General features: G+C 40.7%; 1 protein-coding gene across 1 annotated transcript in view; it reads left to right on the plus strand.

Annotated features, from left to right (window-relative positions):
• Window positions 1-18,163, plus strand: part of TAPT1 (transmembrane anterior posterior transformation 1) — a 63,339-nt gene extending 45,176 nt beyond the window's left edge. Inside the window, exons 8-14 of the mRNA XM_060148473.1 lie at window positions 1,528-1,608; window positions 4,081-4,190; window positions 5,613-5,672; window positions 6,054-6,122; window positions 9,667-9,743; window positions 12,866-13,026; window positions 15,918-18,163. Coding sequence (XP_060004456.1) covers window positions 1,528-1,608; window positions 4,081-4,190; window positions 5,613-5,672; window positions 6,054-6,122; window positions 9,667-9,743; window positions 12,866-13,026; window positions 15,918-16,135 — 776 coding nt within the window. The 3' untranslated portion in view covers window positions 16,136-18,163. The remainder of the gene's footprint in view (window positions 1-1,527; window positions 1,609-4,080; window positions 4,191-5,612; window positions 5,673-6,053; window positions 6,123-9,666; window positions 9,744-12,865; window positions 13,027-15,917) is intronic.
• Window positions 18,164-19,368: the final 1,205 nt, after the last annotated feature.

Raw genomic sequence — 19,368 nt, forward strand, 5'->3', positions numbered from 1 at the left:
CTAGCCGCTCTGCGGCATGTGGGATCTTCCCGGACTCGGGCACGAACCCGTGTCCCCTGCATCAGCAGGCGGACTCTCAACCACTGCGCCACCAGGGAAGCCCTTCTCAGCTTCTTTTAACCTATACTCCCGTTTGAAATCACAGAATAAGTTGCAAATGTGATCTAGAACTAGTCACAACATGTGTGCTTTACACTCCACAGTGTGCTTCCTTGCAATTCTGCAGTGCCCTTCGAGGGGGCACGCCTGTGCTCTTCACCTGGAGACTCACTGTGCTGTGAGCTTATACCCCAAAACATGGCATTTCATAAGAAATAACGCTATGGATTCATAATAGAACAGCAAATTGTGACCCCTAGCCTTTAAAGAAATAAAGGTACAGCTCAGACTCCTCACAAATAGGGGCTAGGAGCCAAGCTACCCTAGAAAAGAGGTACTGCTACTAACTAGAGAGAGTTCAGGAATTTAGGGAAGAAGACACATGGAAAACGCCAGCTCACTTACAGAGGCCAAGGTTTAGCTGTAGAACAAAAGTCCAAATCATTTGCTGTAGATTGACAGGATAAGGTGGAAATCAGAAAGGAAGAACAAAGCTGTCCCAGGAAGGACTTCAGAGTGAAACTGAAATGCAGAGGGCTATAGGGGGTCCCACAGTTGAATTCCTGAGATATTAGATTTCTTAGGGAAATGACAGATGTGTACAGGCTTTTGAGATGGGCACTACATGCGTGATGGCTTCTAGCCACAGCCCTACCATTGCATAGACCCAACACGTGGATGTACCAGACTTACCACAGACAGATTTATTTCATTCCATTTTTTGGTTACCTAGTATCTTAGACTCTGATAAGAAGATAACAGCTTCAAAAGTGAAATGTGTAAACTAGCCTTTAGCAGGAATTTACTTATTTGCTTTTATTAAATTCATTCAGACTAAGCTCAGAATACTTAGTAACTTACAGTAAATATCATGAAACCTAATTTTTTGCTCGTTTTATTCCCCTAAGTTCCACATATATCCTTAGTAATGCTATTATAATACTAGCACTTTCTTAGCTGAAGGAGTCATCAGGTCGGTACTTGTATGCTTACTATTTACCAGATCGGAAATAGTCTGGGAAGCAGGGGTTTTATGTTACCCAAAGTCTTACATTTTACACTCTTCTATTATTTCTTCTTCTATAAAATGAAAACAGTTTTCTTACATTCCCAAAGACCACTGGAGCAGTCTGACTCAATATGAGCAGATTGATGGCTTGAATATTTTTTGAAGTCTGTAGAAAACCGGGATTTCCATACTAGAATTATGTTGGTGAAAGAAGTAGATGGCCTACCAACGTAGCACCACCCTATATATAATTTTACAGACATTTTATATATATTTTATAATATATTAATTTTACACACATTTACATATATAATTTCATCATGCTCTGACTAAAAGAAAGTTATTTTAGATACATACTATATAATTGTTATTTATATACAATTTGTTATATATCTACTATTTGTTAAATTTTCTTTCAGATATTAAAGAACGATTTACAAATTATGTGCTTTTGCTAATAGTGTGTCTAAGAAACATGGAACAATTTTCTTGGAATCCAGGTAAGTAACTCTTAACAAATACGGTGCCTTCCAATTTTACTCTTGAACCAAAAATCATTCTCTTCCATGGAATAAAATGAATATTGCAGAAAACTCAAAATTTTTAGCTGTTCAACTCTTTGGGTGTTGGAAATAACCGTTCCAGTAGGACAGATTGAGTGTGCTCTCTCTGGTATGGTGGGAGCCAGACCACGTGCCGTGGTGTTTGGCCCGTCATTTCCTGTGAGCCACACAGCATCTCCATAGAGCTGTGTACCCAGTGGGTGAGTGGACCCTGTCGAGCACTGCAGCTTCCAAGCCTCTTTGCTGATTTTTCTAACTGTAGTGTGCTGTGGTTATCTAAATACAGTCAGATCTTTTTCATTTTACGGGTTCACCAGAAGAACTTTTACTCTTTCCTAAAATTTATCTTTTACTCATTCACTGCCTATGAATTAGCATTTTGAATAAAGATAAATTAAAGAACTATAATGTAAAGCAGTAAACTTTGTTACTTATACTCTCTGAATCAAGGCTGGCAAGGAAGTTGTTGAGATTCCATGAATTTTCATCAGTCATTCAGCTAGCAGACATTCACTAAGTATATGTTATGTGCTGGGCACTGGCACAGGTAAGAAGGACTAAGATGTGCGTAGGAATCACAAGCTAATAGAGGAAATAGATAGGTAATTATAACGCAGTCTGGTGGTGCTGAAGTCAGCTTGGTGGGAAATGATCAGGTATCTCAAGTAATTTAGAATTTTTTACGTCTGACATTTCTGTATAACCTTGTTCTTAAGCATCGAGGTCATGTTTTGCAGTTTAGTACCCCCAATGCCGTGCATGTTATAGGTATTTAATAACTTCTTGTTAGTTTTCAGGTGTGTGTGAAACATCAGAAACAGATGTAAAATGAGATATGTGATCTTGGAAATATATTTCCAGAAGTTATTTTCTTGTAGAAAGCATACAATCAAATGGTATATCTTAACAGTGGCTTGACGTCTCATCTGAATAGATCCAAAGGCTACTTGACCTGCGGTAGCAAAGCCCCTCCTCCACACACACACACACACACACACACACACACACACACACACACACACACACACACACACACACACACACACACACACACACACACACACACACACACACACACACACACACACACACCCCTAGATTCTCTGCATAGCTGGATTCTTGCTTCATAACAGGATGTCCATGAGAGGCAGTAACGGGCGAGTGTGGCTGGTCCCAGCAGAGCCCGCATGGGATCAGCAGTCCCTAAACAGCGGTATTGTTGCGCCCCAGGATAGTAATCCCTAAACCTGCTGACAACTGGATGTTTAAAGTCGTGTTCTCATTTGTACTTGATTTTCAACAAGTTGTCTTAGTTTTCTTTGCAAGTATGATAAGAGGAACACTTCTTTGTTGGTAAATTCATCATTCTTTTACTCTTTGTTTTTGTTTTTTCTGGGTTTAAAAAAAATTTTTTTTAAACCAAATACCACTTACGGAAGCTTACCCTAAATTCCCAAGATGATGAATAACATAGAAATAGTACAAGCTTTCCTGTATGCCTGGCCCATTGCTATGCACTTTACATCGTCTCATTTAATTCTCATAATGGTGAAGTGTGGATACTTTTATCTGGTAGATGAGGAAACTGGAACTTAGGTAATTGCCAGCATCATCTAGCCAGTCAGTGGCAGAGTTTATTGTTGAACGAGGTTCCCTGATTCCCCAAACCTCAACAGGATGTGAAATTCCCTAAGACTGCCTTGTCTTGTCAGCAGGCAGAGCCCCAGCTGTGCTCTTTCCACCCCACCTTCCAGCTGCCCAGGTGCTGGGTTGCTACAGGTCCCTGCCAACAATTCCGATCCTTTTCTCGCTCTGTCCCACTCATATCCTTCTTCAAGGTCTAAGGAGGTTATCTGTTGGCATTTTTTTGTCAGGTATTTGGTGCTGAATTGACATTCTAATAAATATGGTAAAGGTGAGCAAATCTGACAAATAACATCTGTATGACAGTGAAATAAATGATCAGTAACTTTAAGTCTTAGTGATCAAGGAGGGAAAAAAATTTGTTCAGTTGACTTCAGCACATGTTCCTAGTAGTTATTCACTGTCACATTAAGGCAGCCAGAGAGTTTTACAAGGAGCCTGCTTAGTTAGCCGTCCCACCAGTCCTCCCGTGCTGGTCCGGAAGGAAGCCAGGGGCTCTGCTCACCACTGTGCCCCCTTCAGTAGGGGTTGGCACAGAGGAAGCACAGAATAAATAATTGTTGAATGCCTTATCTTTTATCTGGATAAAATAGGGCTCTTCTGATAATTAATTGAATGCTGGTTCTCTCTCTATTATCACTTATTGAAAACGTTATAGTTTTGTCCTGTGGAGATTGCAGGTTTCTGTGGTAGCCTGTGATAGGATATTACGGATTCTCTTCATATTAAAAGATTTAATTGTCTCTCTTCTCCCCTACTTTATAGATCATCTCTGGGTGTTGTTTCCAGATGTCTGTATGGTGGTTACATCAGAAATCGCTGTGGATATTGTAAAACATGCCTTTATCACAAAGTTCAATGACATTACTGCAGATGTATGTATTTTAATAAGCAATTCAATGTTTGGTGTTGACTTCTGGTTAATATTATAAAGTTGTAGAAGAGCAAGTTTAAGTTTACTGCATTTATGAAGAAAAATAGAAAAGTACTACTACTATAAAGTTAGAATTATAATTTTAAATTTCTAAAAATAATTGAACTACTGAAAGTACATTATTTCAATGTTAAACAGTTCTGGTTCCATACATTTGGGTAGAGGTATAGATTGACCAGTAGTTGAGATCAGGGTGTCAGTAACTCAAAACCATTATAAACTGTTAATAACCATCATAATCTGTCTACTTAAACTGTTTAAAAATCACATTGTTTCTATTTAAAACATTAGATATCAAAACTTCTCTCTGCCTAGATTGTTTAATATTTTATATTTAAAAATTGATTCTTTTTCTGTGATTATGAATAGGTTTCTGATAAGTCCTAGAAGACAAGAGCCTTATGTTATATTTTTCTAGTGAAAGCATTTGCTGGAACTTTGAGAGATTTGTTTTATATTATAACCAGGTATTCTATAGAATTTCCAGAAATAGAAATGGGACTTTAGGCTTGTTGTAAACAAAACGTAGGCAAGTTTTCTAGTGCAGTCCTCATTCCTACCTCAGGCCCAAAATGAATAGTAATTTCACCAGTTATCTAGATTTGGTTTGGTTGTGCTTTGTCTTAACTCTGATGCGTATTATTTCAAAAGGCAAAGACTTAAAATGTAATGCAGTTGCAGCTGCTACAATGTGATGATTGGATTATGGGGTTTCTGAATGTTTTAATATACTTGAATAAAATATAATTTTGCACTTTTTTGCATAAACAGTGATAAAGTAATTTTACCCTTTACTCTCTTGGCTTCCTCCAAACAAGAATCCCTTTTCATGGGATCATTTTCTCAGTAACATAAGTCAAAACTAATAGGCTTGATTCTAATACTTTGTGCAGTTTTTAGTGGAATACAAGTGCCTTCATAACTATGTTCTCTAACTCAGCTTTATATCATGTTTAGCATTCATTTTTCTAAGAAGGCATCATTATCATTAGATATACAGTAATAATAATTTTTAAAGTGTTCATTTAATTTAAATTTTCAAAATTATTTCCTGTGCCTTACACTACTTAAAATATAACCACTCCTCCCCAGATTCTAAACTCTCAGGATCATAATCGTTGAATATTTATCCCTCTTTAAGAGAAACCTTTACAAAGCCTGTGAACTTACCAGCTGGGGGAATTGAGGCTATGTTTTACCCTTATTGTAGGAAAACGAATAAGAGAAAAAACTACCCAGATGTCGCTTAGTTAGTAGCACGTTCTTTCTGGCTAGTTATTGAACGTCTTATCTACAAGGTAAATCTTTCCACGTTGTATGTTTGCACTATATTACTTAATATTTCATTCTTACTTGTCTTTAGGTCTACAGTGAATATAGAGCCAGCCTTGCTTTTGACCTTGTTAGCAGTCGACAGAAAAATGTGAGTATTATATTGAAGACATAGTCTGAAGTTAACTGAACAATGGTTTAATTCAGCATGGGATATTAATTAAGGGAAAGCTAGGTAAACGTCCTACTTATCTCTGTTCTTGACCCTAAATGTTTACAAAATAATAAAAATAATACTAATATGTAACATTACATAGGGTATGGTTTCTGCAGTGTTGTAACAGTTATGCAACTTTGTATTTTAAACTTCTTATGAACACTTAGATTGCCACATCATTTTATTAAATTACATTATAGGTGCTAGGTTCTCGCTCACAGCCTCACCTGTTTATAACATTTGCTGGTGATGAGTGAATTGTACTTTTAAAATGCTATTTAATCCCGTAAATCCTTTTCTCCTTTCTCTGTCTAGGCATATACTGATTACAGTGATTCCGTGGCACGGAGGATGGGGTTTATTCCTCTCCCACTAGCTGTTTTAGTAAGTCCATACTTCTTTTCCCTTTTTTATGACGAGATGACTGTCATTATAGAATATTAATAAATGGATTATCAATAAGTTTGTTTTAAAAGGACTTGATATAAAAATTAAAGGTACATGACTTAGAAGGAAATTTTGTTTTATAGTATCTTCCTTTTGGATTTTGAGCCATCCAATAGGTAAATGATATTAAGGCTCTATTTTATGTAATGGCTTTCCTGACAAGGAGAATATTCATTTTTGCTTATTCATTTGGCAACGATTTTTCTTTTAGAGTGGAAATACCTAGTGGTTGGCATTGATGTGGCCACTGTAACACATATTGGTGGAAGTATAAGTTGATCCAGCGTTTCTAAAGGGCACTGTGACGGTATTATGCTTTGATGAAGTAATTCCAGTTCTAGGAATTTATCCTAAGAAAATAGTTATAAAAGGCACATGATGATTTATAGGCAAGGTTATGCATTGCAGTGGCATTTATAGTAGTAAAAATTTGGCAACAGATGAAATAGATAAATATGGTATGCACAAATGAAGAAATACTCTGTGTTCGTTATAAGCACTACTTCTTAAATTTTTTCCAAAATTTTTACAAGGATATTTTCTTCTGTTATACACAGGAAATATCATATATATTTTTTAAATAATAGCACTGAAATTTACTAGATCAACCAAAAAAATTAGTCATCAACTTCTGATATTTTAATGAATTGCTCAGAACAGCCTTGCATATAGTTACTATAATATTTAATTAAGGCTGTAATAATGTTAATTAAGATTTGCTGGCTGCACTTATATATGATTATATTCTTTTTGGGGGGGTTGTTGTTGTTTTTTAATTTTTGGCTGTGTTGGGTCTTTGTTGTTGCACGCGGGCTTCCTCTAGTTGCAGCAAGTGGGGGATCTACTCTTAGTTGGGGTGCATGGGCTTCTCACTGCGGTGGCTTCTCTTGTTGCAGAGCATGGGCTCTAGGTGCGTGGGCTTCGGTAGTTGTGGCACACGGGCTTCAGTAGCTGTGGCTCGTGGGCTCTAGAGCGCAGGCTCAGTAGTTGTGGCGCACAGGCTTAGATGCTCTGCGGCATGTGGGATCTTCCCAGACCAGGGCTCGAACCTGTGTCTCCTGCACTGACAGGCGGATTCTTAACCACTGCGCCACCAGGGAAGTCCCTATATTCCTTTTTGGCTACCTATTCTCATATCAAAACAAATGCCATCTTTTTGTCAAAGGACATCTGAAGTTCTCTTATAATGCAGAGTCCCATAGAAATTAACTAAGAGAGGTATAAAGAAGTTGTAGATTATACTAACTGTAGTTTTGACCAGCTTGCGTAATTTTTTTTTAGAGGATGGATGATTAATAGATTTAATGTTATTTAAACTTCAGCAGGACTCTTCTAATAACCACATCCTAAATGTTTTCAGTTGTATTAGGAGCTTGTTTTTATTATGTACTAACTAATTCGACTTTCTTTTGCTTGGGAAAAGGAGCTCCTAGAATTTTGGAAAAACAGAAAATTTTTCAAGAGTAAAGTTATTTGTTAAAGGTGTAAGAGATTGATGAAATAGAATTTAAAATTTTTCTACCTTTGTTTTCTACAACTGGAAAAAGGATACAACGGTGTGAGAATAAACCTAGGTTGCCTGACTTTTTTTTTTTAAAGGATTGGTTAAGTGGTTGGATATAAGTGTGTCCCTGCTTTACCAAATACTAATTATTTATCTAGTAACTTATTTGCCAGAAAACTCGATTCATAATTAGTATGAATTTTTTAAATTAGTAGATTTTTTTAGATTTTTCTTCAGTCTTTGTTTTACTCTTTAAATAAGTTTTTATGGTTGTTATACTAAAAGATTTAAGTTTAATTAATAATTGATTAGCAGAACACTTCTGGGAAACCTCCTGTAGTTTCAAAGGGGATTACGTAGTTATGCGAGGATCCAGCAGGTTTTCTTTTGCAGCGCTTTTCTCACAGCGCCAGAACAACACCCTAGCTTTGGCAGAAATCTTGGGGCCCTGAAGAATAAGCTGAGGCCTCAGTAACTAAGATAATTCTTTAATTAAGGCCAAGAGTGGCAGTGTTTCCTTGTAAATGTTACCGTTGGTCCTAGAATGAATTCATATCCAAGAAAAGTAAAATAAATCATATGTTAAGGTCTCAAGGAAGTTGGACTTGGAACACATGTATCTTAAAGTTACCTAATAATATACTGGGTAAAAATGAAGTCGTTTAAGCCTTGAATGTGATCGTTGGTTTGCCTTTCATATTAATGAATAAAATTCTAGAACCATGTTACTTTCCATCACAAATGTTTGTACGACAGGTCATTTCCCCATTAGAGACTGTAACAGAGATGACGACTTCCATATCTTTCCTCATCGTGAAATTTTATTGAATATATGGCAGTCTGTCTATCTCCTCCCAATTGCTCTTTTATTAAAAGCTTTTTTTTTTTTTTTTTTTTTTGCGGTACGTGGGCCTCTCACCGCCGCGGCCCCTCCCGTTGCGGAGCACAGGCTCCGGGCGCGCAGGCCCACGGGCCCAGCCGCTCCGAGGCATGTGGGATCCTCCCAGACCGGGGCACAAACCCATGTCCCCTGCATCGGCAGGCGGACTCTCAACCACTGCGCCACCAGGGAAGCCCTAATAAAAGCATTTTTTAAATGTCATTTAAAATGTATCTTATGATATTTATTTAGAGACCCTTCCATTTGATGATAACATTACTAGATAAGGTCAGTTATTTTCCCTGATTTTCTATTTTCACATAGCAGTCCCCCTATACCCTAATATGTGGGCTCATTATTAAGCTGAACTTATAACGTGTAAACATTTTCCAGCAACAGATCCCACCAGATTTATTCAGCAAACTTCCAAGGATAGTGCTGTTACTCCTATGTTTCTGTGAGATAAGTAAGAAAATAGGTGTTTAATCATAACTATCCAAAGGAGGCAGAACGTTTCTGGCCTTTAAGTAATTAATTTTGTAATAGTATTTAGTTTTTTAAAACAGTACAAACCCCCTAAGGTTCCCTTTTCTCTCTTCCCCTGCAAGTTATTGGGGGTTCTTAGAGAGTCAAAGAAAAAAGGACAGAAACAGCAGGAGCGAGGGAAATGCCCACTAAGTGCTTCTAGTTCTGGTAGGGACACATGCAGCAAGATGAATTCATTTGTATCTTCCAGAATAATTTTTATGTTAAAAGTCAGCTGATTTGCATCTATGTATTAACATACAGGTAAACATGTCATTCATGAGCTAGGTATAGTGTCTGACTTTAGAGTCAGCAGTTGAACATGGCATTAGCCACAGCCATCCTGCAGTTGTCTAAAGAATCCAAATCTACCACAGAAGCTTTCACAAGCAGCCAGATTCTGATATGAATCAACAAAACTAGAACTGCTTTCTTCAGTTTAGACAAAGGCCACAGGTATGTGCCCAAAGTGTTAAAATCCACATGGAGAAAGCTTTATTTAAATATTAACTAATAACTCTGTTTGTATGTTTTGTTTATGTGTTTTGTTGTTTTGGTTTGTTTCTGGCTAGCTCATCAGAGTTGTAACAAGCTCAATTAAAGTGCAAGGAATCCTGTCTTATGCCTGTGTCATACTCTTCTATTTCGGGTAAGATTAACCATTCTTGAATATGTTTTTGGTTATACAGTAAAGTATAAATGCAAGATGTGATGGAAGTTAATAGCAGCTAAATCATAACAATATGCCCATCCCAGCTGTCTTGGGGGTCTCCCTTGACAGCATGTATCTCCAAATGTATTTGTGACTCAGTTAAATTCTAGTTAAATTAAATATGCTGTTTGGTAGTAGTATTAATAGCACTTTAGATTTAATTTTAATCTTTTAGTGAAATCATTTAAAGCCCTTTCTGCCTGGGACTTAAGTTTCACCCATGTTTTATGATAAAATCTGCCATTGTAATCAGATATTGTTCTATGTTTTAAAAAAATCTTTGTTTCTACTGTGTTTGCCATACTGATTATTTAGCATGCTCTAGGCCTATGTCATATAAACCCAAAGGAGATGCAGAAATGTATCATTTCTCTGCCTGTGACTGGTTAAACTTTTATCTGCAGATTTGTTGGTCTCATGTGGCTTATATCTTGTTGGGAAAGACAAAGGGTAACAAATTAACAACTAAAATACTTTAAGATAGTAATAAGCGGTATGAAGAAAATAATATAAAAAGGCATTTTTTGCCACTGCTAGTTTTTTCACTACATGAATTTATGATAAAGTAGCCCCGCCTAGGTTTAGGTTTACTTTAGAAGAAAGGGACCCCATCCCTGGTCCCTGTGCTCACGTGCAGTGGCGCATCAGGTGGCGCATCAGGAGCCGTGCTCTGGGCGGCAGTCAGAACTGAGTGTCTCGAGAGGAGAAAGTGAGGAGAGGATAAGCGTAGCGGTAGTGACCTCAGCCAGAGATTCACCCAGAATCTGCCCCTGGGACGAGGTCCACTTTCCAGAGACATCTGGGTATTTCCAGTTCCACGTTTTGAGTGTGTTTTCTACACTGCTGTCTGCCTGCTAACTGACTCAGCAGGTGCTCCAGAGGTGTCCGACGCAGGAGCCCAGGAGCAGTCAGTTTTCACCGTCTCCACCAAGTATGTGAGTTACAAATAAACTTTCTGTGCCCTCAGTGCCGCGTTCAGGCTACGCGGCCAGTGTCAGTGATGCCCAAAGCAAGATGTGGTTCTGATCAGATTGCATACCATTTACTGTTTGAATGAACATAGAAATGCTTTACTGTATTAAGGTAACTTTCGTCAGCTACTGCCATTGAAAAACGTGAGATCCTCCTTCCCTGGCACAGATGCTCACACTGCCCTGCGAAGTTCTTAGTATCATTCCTTGTTTATCTCCACCCTGCCAGGCAGAGAGCGTGGGCGAGGATGGCTGGCGGTCCGGCAGACCCCGGGAAGGGCCTGGGCTTCAGCTCTGAGGGAGGCGAACCACTGGAGTCTTGTGAGCACAAGAGAGCTAGACCCATCTGGCTTTTTGCAAGGGCCGCTCTGGCTGTTGTGCAGAGAATGGACTGGAGTGTAGCAAGGAGAGAAGCACAAGTCAGGCGAGGTCAGGAAGCTGTTCCAGTCGTTCCCCGGAAAGGTGACCACAGCTGGAGTTGAATGGTGGCAGTGAGTGCTAAAAATCTGTCAACTAGGGATATATTGAAGGTGGAGATGTGCAGGACTTGCTGATGCATTGTGAATGTGAGGCGAGAGGGAACACGAAGCACCAAGTGTGATCACAGGGTGTGGGGCTCAGGCAGTTAGGGTGATGGGCTGGCCGTCCACTGTGATGGGGAAGCCGGTGAAGACAGACACGTGGGGCTGGTTCGCCTTGGTTTTTTTGGAGGGTTGGGGCTGGAATCGAGAGTCCTGTTTGGGTTTTGTAAGCTTGAGATCCTCCTAGACATCCCCTAGTGGTGTCAAGGAAGCAGTGGAAGGGCTGAGTAAGGAGGGCGGGGAAGTTGGGGCCGGCGGTAAACCTGGAAGAGTGGCGCATGCACGCGGAAGGTCCTTGCAGCCTTGGGTCCATGTGAGGCCCTCGGTGCTCCGGAGTAGGGAGTGGGGAGGCCAGGGAGAGTGAAGGAAGCCTGTTTGCTTCTTGTTTGACCTCCTTCCACGCCCCTCTTCGGACTTCCCCTCACTGATGCGTCGTTCCGTGTCACTACCAGGATTTCGTATCAGGCCTAAGAAATAGCCACCCCCGTCTTCACTCACTGTAGAACTGACCGTGAGGTCCTTGGTGTTGTGCCATTTAAGGGCCCCTATTTGTGTGACGATACCAGTGTGAAGAGTTTTTTTCAGAATTTTTGCCAGATTTGTTTCAGTTGCCTAAAAAGGTTATATACCTTTTGGCCCAGAAATCCCACTTCTGTAATTATGTATTTTGGAATTTATCTTAAGGAAACACAGATTTAACGTAAGTTTTCCTAGCCAGAAACTTTTTAATAGAAGCAAAATATTAGAAATAGCCTAAGTAACCAGAAATTAAGGGCTTTGAGGGGCTTTGTTATATGATAACCAGTATAGTGAAGCATTGTGAGACCATTAAGATAATGTCATTAAGGAACACCAACGGTTCTGGAGAATATTTGTGATGTATTGTCATGTCAACAACAACGATGGTGATAAAATAACCAATTTTGTTGGCATTTCTGTGTGCTCAGCACTGTTCTGAGCACCTTACTGAGATCACCTCTATGGATTAACCTGTTAGGAAATTCACTCAGATCCACACAGGTCCTGAGCAGTGGAGTCAGGATTCGAGCTCAAACACTTGGCCCCTGGAGTCTCTGCACTCGCTCTGAACTCCAATCCCCTACTGCCTTCTGAAGAGACCCCATTTCTGGACAGTGAGAAGTATGAATAGACGTACATTCAGAGCAAAAATGACTGAAGGATAATATACCAGATGTCACAGTGATTTGCACTGGAGTGTGGCATTATAAGTTTTTGTTGTTTTTCATCTGCATTTGCTAAATGTATTTGTTTTGTAATAAAAGAATAAATGTCAATTTAGAACCAGGTGAGACTTCTAAGTATAATTTCTTCTTATAAAGAGAACTAAGGAGTTTTTCAAAAATGTTCCCCCATGGTAAAGAAACCTCCAGAAACTTGGGTTTTGCATAAGGAACTGGGCCCTGCGGCGCCTGAGTCATCCTCTCTCCCCCTGCCCAGTGACTGAGACGGACTCCAACAGTAGTTGGTCATTTCTTTCCGGTTTTAGGTTGATTTCTCTGAAAGTACTGAACAGCATTGTCCTGTTGGGAAAATCATGCCAGTACGTGAAGGAAGCCAAAATGGAAGAAAAGTTGTTTAACCCTCCCCCGACCAGCGCTCCCAGCAAACCATCCAGTAAATCACAAAATAAATGTAAACCCTCTCAAGGTAGGTTTGGTTCTTTTTATCACTTCTATGAATCATTCTATAATGAATTAATTGTCTGAACTCCACTTAATAAAAAAATCACTGTTCAGTCGATGTTTAGCAGTGCTTTCAAGATTGGATTTCGCTTTGATTAGCTGTTGATTTTTAATGTTTATGCTGTGGATCTCATCACAGGTGCCCCTAACGCAGTGCTCCGAGCCTTTTCACTCCTTCGTTGGTTGTTCGGTAGATGATTATTGGGCACCTGTTACCTGACAGGCCTAGGGATACAGCAGTGGGGCAGGCAGAGCTGGATCATCGGGGAGAGAGAGGGAATGGATGTGTGCACTATGGCAGGTGGCTGTAAGTGCTGTGGAGAAAACTAAAGCAGACTCAGGAGAGGGACTGTGGTGGGAGTTGGGGGCACTCCCCAGCCATGAGGAGCCGGCTTCCGGGCAGAGACCGAGCCTTCCAGGGAGGAGCCTCCCAGGCACAGGCCATGCGTCCAGAGGCCCCAGGCAGGAACGTGCTTGGCGTGTCAAGGGACAGCCTCTCCCCCGGGATCGGGAGGGACTGGAAGGGGGTCCAAGAGGCTGCCCAGGGCTCCGGGTCACCCAGGGCCCTGTGGGCTCTCTTGAGGATCTCAGCTTTTCCTGTGTGAAGGGGTTATTGCAGGGCTTGGAGCGGAGGAGTGACACGATCCAGCAGACATTTTAAAAGGACTGTTTTCAGTCTTTGTGGAAATTAACCTCAAGAAGGGTGAGCCCAGAGCTTCCCTGGTGGCGCACTGGTTAAGAATCCGCCTGCCAATGCGGGGGACACGGGTTCGAGCCCTGGTCTGGGAAGATCCCACGTGCTGTGGAGCAACTAAGCCCGTGCGCCACAACTACTGAGCCTGCGCTCTAGAGCCCGCGAGCCACAGCAACTGAAGTCCACGTGCCTAGAGCCCGTGCTCTGCAACAAGAGAGGCCACCACAGCGAGAAGCCCACGTGCCGCAAGGAAGAGTAGCCCCCGCTCACCACAACTAGAGAAAGCCCACGTGCGGCAACAAAGACCCAACACAGCCAAAAATAAAATAAATTTATTTAAAAAAAAGAAAAGAAGGGTGAGCCCAGAGGTGGAGGCCAGTGGGGAGCTGCCTGGCTCAGTGCATGGGTCAGCATGTGAGCAGGCAGGCTGACCAGATTCTGGATAGGTTAGGAGGGGCCCAGGGCTTGCCAGTGAGGTTGTGCCGTGGGAGAAGAGTTGAGGATGATTCCAGGGCTTCTGGCCTGGAAGATTTGGAGGAAGAACTGGGGCAGTGTGGGTGACAGGTAGTATATGAGATGCTGGAGATACAAAGGTAAATAAATCACGCTTTAGCGCCTCACAGACTGACAGGGGAGACAACAAAAGTGGATAATCCAAATTGGTGAGTGAGGTTATAGACAGGGGCGTGGAGGGCACAGGAGAGGGGCCCTTCCTGGAGGTGGTGACGCCTGAACTAAATCCTGAAGGGTGAGAAGAAATAGGCCCAGGTGAAGCTGGGGGCACTTCAGGACAGGGGCCAGCGTGGGCTGAATCGTGGAGGCCTGAAACAGAAGAGAACTAGTGGGTCAGTATTCCAGGCGTCAGGTTTGTTCTGGAAGGAATAAGAGATGAGACTAGAGCTGGGCCGGAGGCCAGTCTGAAGAGAGAGCCATGCTCGTCATGTATGCTTTATTTTAAAGTAGAACAGAAACTTGTGATTAACTTGAAAATAATTTTTAATTTTAAAGAACACATAAGTACTATTGGTGATATGGGATTGCATTCGTTTCAGCTACCTGGATCGTTCATAATGGGTCCATATGTGTTCTGTTAGGCTAGGCTCCTTCAGCACAGTAAGAAACTAATAACCATCAGTCTTGCTTTCAAGAAGCCTCCAGTTGAAGAGGGGATAAAACCTGTAGCACGCACTGCAGTTCAAGTTCACTGGATCCAGAGCCCCGTAATAAGAAGTGCATTTTGGGCGAGTGCCTTTGTGTCTGGTCAGGATGTTTTGGAGGTCAGGAGACCACTGGCCAGAGACCATTCAGGAAGATATTGCAAGTCAGACAGCTCGGGCCCAATTTGCATGTGAACAGAGGGACTGGCTGTCAAGACAGCATGGAGTCTATCATGTTCCCAAAGAAGCAAAGGACAGCAGGAGGGAGGGACGACCCAGAGAGATGAATGTATTCATCGTCTCAACCGTGGCAATGGTTTCAACAGGTGTATATATGTGTCAACACTCATCAGATTATCCATTTTAAATATGTACCATTTGTGGTATGTCATCCTTACCTTGATGAAGCTGCTCTTATAAGGACTGAATGTATGACTCAGAGATTGGTGGGTCCAGGCCCCCAGACCACTGCTCCTCGGGCCAGGCTCAGGATCGCCATTGCCCGAATTACACATTAGAGGTTTCGTGCATTGATTTGTTTTTCCTTCTGATTTGGACTTCCTGGACGTGAAATGCTGACTATGTCTAATGTGACTACACATAAGAGGTGGAATGGATTAGAGTCTCCTTAGCCCTGATGTCCTGAGTTTAGGAAACAATGTTAATTTTTCAGCTCTGGCAACAATCTTCTTATTGGTTTTATAGGAGGAGGTTGTTACATAGGAGTTCTGATCTTTCCAGAATCAGGTAACAGTGTTATTTGTGTGATATGATCCACATAATAGCTTTTATATAAAATTTTGGATGAGGAAACAGAACTAGTGTAGCCTCTGAGTTTCATTATAAACTCCGGGGCGTATACAGCACGCTGTTTGCTTTTATTCGCTTTATCCAAAAGCGTGGATAATCCACATTTCTTTTCAGTACCACTATATTGGTAAGCTTGTGGTTATTATAAGTTGGGGGGAAACCCTTTTCTAATTAAATGAATCTGTTTTTCCACAGAAGAAAACCTGTCTGCTTCGGTCACCAGCCAGCCTCTTCATCAGAAGGAAAATGTCATACCACTACTTGTGACAAGCAATTCTGATCAGTTCCTGACAACTCCAGATGGTGACGAGAAGGACATAACGCAAGAAAACTCTGAATTAAAACACAGATCCTCAAAGAAAGATTTGTTAGAGATAGACAGGTTCACAATTTGTGGAAACCGAATTGACTGATTTCTGTAGCTGCGTGTGCCAAAGATACAGAGTCCCGGGGCAGCAGATGCTGTGCTACCAGGATGGACAGATGCTGAAAATGGCACTTAAATATTTATTTAAGAACTTAAATTATTAATGGAAAGCAAATCTTAGTGTCCTTCTTCCAGTGATGTGCTCTGGCTGAAGGTCAGGTCACGTGAGTCCGCCAACAGTGACCTCCAGCCTTGACTCCTTGGAAAACTTGACGGATTAGGAAAAGTTCCTCCTGCTTGGCAAAGCAGCAGAATCTCTCTGGGCCCGACAGGAGCAACACGGACATCACTTTTGCTTTGTCAGTCTGTGCTTCCAGAAGATCGGATTTTGATGTGAGTCCTCTTCAGTATAAGGATATACCTGGAAAACTGTGAAGCTCTTAGCACGATGCTCCCTTTCCAGCCTCACTCTGTTTCCACAGTTTTCAAACGTCACTTCATCTGCCAAACCATTAAAAATAATAATAATAATTAAACTTAAGTCAAGTGTTCTTACCACCAGAATAATCTTTGAAGATGTACCTGAATTAATCAGAATAAAAAGCTACCTTAAATAAGACATGATGAATAGTAGCACTTTATAGAGAAAAAATAAAAGACCCTAAGCCAGTTTATTTAAAAAAAATTAATGAAGGTTATGCATCACTGAGAAAATGTTTCATAATTTTTCAGTTTACTCTTTACAGCAAACGTGAGCTGTGTATTGTTTCATTGCAGTGGATAAAATAGGAATTCCCTTACAGAAAGCCACTTCCTATGCTGAGAAAGCGGAGCAGTGTTAACTTTAACTGTAGTTAACTGGTTTCACTTTAAACTAATTAATTGCTTCCTAAACTGTTACAGTTAAAAGGATTTGGTGTTGAACAGGCTGAAGAACTGTCAGTATACAAAATTCAAAGGTGACGACTTCAAGTGGGTTTTCCAAGCAACAGTTTTGAAGTCCATCTTCTAGCGGATGGGGCAGCATCTTGCTCCGGCTTCTGGAGTGCATGGGTGGGTCTGTCTGTGTGCCTGCGCCTGGGCGGGCCTGTGTTGTGTGGGGAGGTGTGGCTGTCACGTGCACCTGTGCCGGGCTGGGCAGGCTGTGTGGGGGGAGGGAAGTGGGGTGTTCGGGGCGTTCAGGTGGCTGCCTGGGTGTGGACAGGTGTTTGTGCGGGGATGTTGGGAACAGCGGCCAAAAGGTGCTTTTTGGTTTTGTTTGAGATCAGTATTCCATTTCTGCTTAATTACCGGTTTGTGGCCCGCGTCATAGGACAGGTTATTTTCCACCACATTTTACCTTGAGGAACCTTTCTGCACTTTTATAAAAATTTTACAGGGTCTAATTTCAGAATGTCCAGGTGTTAACCGTTAACTGTTAACTTCCTTTGATGGTTTCATTTTAAAGTTTTCATTTTAAAGTTCAGCTCTTGTGCTGATATTTCCAGCACGTGACGTGCAGAAGGTAAATTGTAGCTGGTTTGTCTGTTTCCTGGGTGAAATGTGAAAAAGCAAGCTTTAATGCTTTGGCTTGTTCCTCTGAAAAAACAAAAGTGGATTTTAATGTTTTACATTAAAGCTAAAGAAATCGAAATTAACATTTATGTAGGGTAAAAAAGAAAATTGTACAGAAATGCTTTTGTGAAACCAGGAATTATTTTAACTTAAAGATGAAAGACTTTAAATTGTTTTGTGTATGTTTCAGTGAAGGCCCGTTTTAGGATTATTATTCTTTTTTCCATCTTCTCTTCACCAACATAAGGAACAGTGTCTGTGAGGAATGGGAACAGTTTGGGGATAACTTTGCCAAACATAGCCCTGATCAGAGCAAAAATATGATTTGGGTATATCTTTCAGTTCAGCTTGAATTACTCTGTTACTGTGCTGTCATTTTTGAAAGATCTTTTTTTGGCAGAATATATTGGAAGTTTGGAATAATGTTCATTTCCTCTGTTAAAATGGCATTCAGTACTAATTTTATAAGTGCATCTTGTGTGAAACTCAATAAATTCAATTTTATAATCTTTTTTAAAAAGGTCACTGAATTTATTTTAATAATATTTACTACTATATTCAGTGGAGTGAATTTCCCACTCTATAATAAGAATTTACTTCCAATTCACAAGTGACAGGACTGTCTAATTTGAATTATTCTTTTGGTTTTAATGGGAGAAAAATGTTTGATTTTTGTCTTTGGAGGAAAAAAATAGACTGGATCTTGATCATAGACCATTTAATATCTCTCAGCAAATTAAGGTACTTCATTTTGCAGCTATTTGAATGTCACACCATGTGCTTTTCATATCTGGGAGTCAAGTTTAAGACAGTACTTTGGTTAAAAAAAAATCTGAGGCACAATGTAAGTCAGACTCGTAGCTTTCTCTTTGGGATAGAAGTATAAACACCAAGAGTCATTCAGAGCTTGTCCAAATTTTCTTTGTACTTTTGTACTTTGGCTAGCAGTTAGACTTTATACTCTTTATACGTATACATGGAAGAAACTTGTTAGAACCTCAGAAATTTTCCTCCCATCCCTGGTAACTCAGCAGAGATGGATATAAAGTCACAAAATAATTTAAAATCACTACATTTTGGACTGTTTCAGTTCCATCTATTTATTCTTTCAACAAAGATTTATTAACACTTTCTGTGTGTCAGAAACTGCTCTAGCTGCTGGGATCAGCAATGAACAAAAGTCCCTGCCCTCCTGGGGAGGACTGATAGTAAACAAGTCAGTGAAATAACAGCTGCTGTGGGCAAGTTGTCTAATAACCAAATGATCTCTCAGGTCTATTTCAATTTTAAAATAAATATAGTTCTTTAACATCTTAATGTAAATCTGATTTTTTTTCCTATTGGATTTGCTTAAAATAAAATAATTGTATAGCAGTTTCACAGTGCTTCCATAAAATAGAAAAAAATAAGAGGGACTTCCCTGGTGACGCAGTGGTTAAGAATCCGCCTGCCAATGCAGGGTGCGCGGGTTCGAGCCCTGGTCTGGGAAGATCCCACATGCCGCGGAGCAGCTAAGCCTGCGAGCCACAACTGCTGAGCCTGCATGCTGCAACTGCTGAAGCCCACGCGCCCAGAGCCCAGGCTCTGCAACAAGAGAAGCCACCGCAATGAGAAGCCTGCGCACCGCAACGAAGAGTAGCCACTGCTCACCACAACTAGAGAAAGCCCACGCACGGCAACAAAGACCCAACGCAGCCAAAAATAAATTAATAAAAAAAAAAAGAA

Source organism: Lagenorhynchus albirostris, chromosome 4 (genome assembly GCF_949774975.1).
Source record: "Lagenorhynchus albirostris chromosome 4, mLagAlb1.1, whole genome shotgun sequence".
In the NCBI taxonomy this organism is placed as follows: Eukaryota; Metazoa; Chordata; class Mammalia; order Artiodactyla; family Delphinidae; genus Lagenorhynchus; species Lagenorhynchus albirostris.